This window comes from Rattus norvegicus, chromosome 3 (genome assembly GCF_021556685.1).
Source record: "Rattus norvegicus strain SHRSP/BbbUtx chromosome 3, alternate assembly SHRSP_T2T, whole genome shotgun sequence".
NCBI classification, from domain to species: domain Eukaryota; kingdom Metazoa; phylum Chordata; class Mammalia; order Rodentia; family Muridae; genus Rattus; species Rattus norvegicus.
Window position 1 is genome coordinate 73,160,321 of NC_141536.1, and position 2,168 is coordinate 73,162,488.

At 32.0% G+C, this 2,168-nt stretch overlaps 1 protein-coding gene across 1 annotated transcript; it reads right to left on the minus strand.

Annotated features, from left to right (window-relative positions):
• Window positions 1–294: 294 nt before the first annotated feature.
• On the minus strand, window positions 295–1,230 carry Or4p20 (olfactory receptor family 4 subfamily P member 20). Its single transcript, NM_001000649.1, is given in 1 exon segment — window positions 295–1,230. A coding segment is annotated over 1 exon segment (936 nt).
• Between the last annotated feature and the right edge of the window lie 938 nt (window positions 1,231–2,168).

Below are 2,168 nucleotides of genomic sequence, written 5' to 3' on the forward strand. Positions count from 1 at the left end.
AAAAAAACTTTATCATCACGCAATAAATCAAGTTAAGGGGCTAGTAACATTAAATACATATGGAAAATGCTTGTGTAATATAAAAATCATTTCTTAATCCTGGAATAATTTTAGAGTTCATTTTCTTACTAGGTTGCAAAGTAAAATATTTCATAATAATTATTCTTCATATTCTCATTTTTGCTAATTATGAATGACCAAAAGTTTGAACAGTTAAGATACTAATTGTTCCTCTTGATAATAAATCCACTTTAATAGCTGTGCACTATTTAAAGATCCTATTAATAAAGCAAATTAATTATGGTTTTCTCCTAAAAATATTCTCTGACACCATACCTTTTTTATGGCAGTCTTCATCTCTGTATTTCTTAGAGTATATATCAGGGGGTTGAACATAGGAGCAATAATAGTATAAAACAGGGCAAAGATTTTGTCCTCAGGGTAAGTGGTAGGTGGTCTAAGGTAGGAATAGATGGAAGGTCCAAAAAATAAAATAACCACAGAGATATGGGACCCACAGGTAGAAAGAGCTTTGCGTCTCCCTTCTGCTGAGTAATTCCTTAATGTGAACAGTATAACTACATATGAGCCAAACAAGAGAACAAAGATTACAAAGGCAACAACTCCTGAATTGGCAACCATGAGGATACCAGTGATGTAGGTGTCAGTGCAAGCAACTTTCAGCAAAGAGAAAACGTCACAGTAGTAGTTGTCAATTTCATTGGGGCCACAGAAGGGCAAACAGATTAGCATCATAACCTGGGGAAGGGAATGGGCAACACCACCAATCCAGGAAGTCCAGATAAGAACATGGCACCTGGGTCTGCTCATGATGACCATGTAGTGAAGAGGCCTACAGATGGCCACACAGCGGTCAAAGGCCATGGCTGTCAGAAATAAGATTTCAATCATTCCAAAAAAGTGCATGACAAATACCTGCAGTATGCAGTTGGTATAAGAGATGGTTTTTCTCCTTACAAGCAGATCCCCAATCAGTTTGGGTGTCACACAGGAGGTATAGCAAATGTCCATAGAAGATAAATGACTGAGGAAATAGTACATGGGTTGATTGAAGAGAGAACTGTATCTAATTGAGAAAAAGATGAGAAGATTCCAACACAAGATGGCAAAGTAGCAGAATAAGAAGAAAATGAAGCAAAGCACTTCAATATTGTGCTTGGAAGATAGCCCCATGAGGAGAAATTCTGAAATGTTCCTCTGGCATTCCATTTATTATCTTCCCCACAAGAATAATTGAGTATCTATGGGAAAAGGATTTAGGTAAAATATTTCCTATGTAATTACAAATATGCCAGCATTAGAAACAAGTATTGGAGATTATTGAAACAAAACCCTATTGATAATTTATAAATCAATATAAATTGCCACGGTATGTGGAATTTAAACTTCATATTTCAAAGAGTTCCTAATTGATTATCCCTAATAATATGTTCTGTAATGGTATCAACAATCTTTTATTTGTTAAAATATAAATTATTATTACAATTTTCCAATAAAAAATAAAATGTGATATTTCTCTGTGCAAAATTTTGAAACAGGTAAATCATATAATATAATGTGGGAATTACATCTTATTTATGCTTTAAGTTACATAGTTTATTGAAAAGAGTTATGTACCCTAGTTGTGTTTTCTCTCTTTCCAACATGAAATGGTATAGCAACCTTATTATTCTCTAAAGGGAAATATTTGTGACTTTTAAAACTTTTTAAAATGAGAATTATATGACTGGTAAGAAAAATTCCATGAAATATTATTGCAGAGAGGTAGAGAAATGAAAATCATTTATTGAAGTTAATAATATATACTATGTGGTTTAATTCTGAAGATAATTAAGGAGGTAAAGGTATAGTAACATTTAGTATCAAGATATTTACAAAATTGTTTGCACTTCTACCTTAGAAATATGTCTACACATTAATATAGATATTATATTTAGGTAAATCTAGAGTCATTAAAAGTGTATAAAAACTTCAGGAAAAATGTCTGTATTTCACAGATAATTTGAAGTCTACACAGTATATGCATAACCAGCAAATATGAAGATAGCATATAATCTAAGCTTTGTAGTAAAAATATATTAGTTTGAATCTGCTTCAGAACTTAATTGTGGATTCATATGTATTTTCTATTCTGTAGCTGTATTATT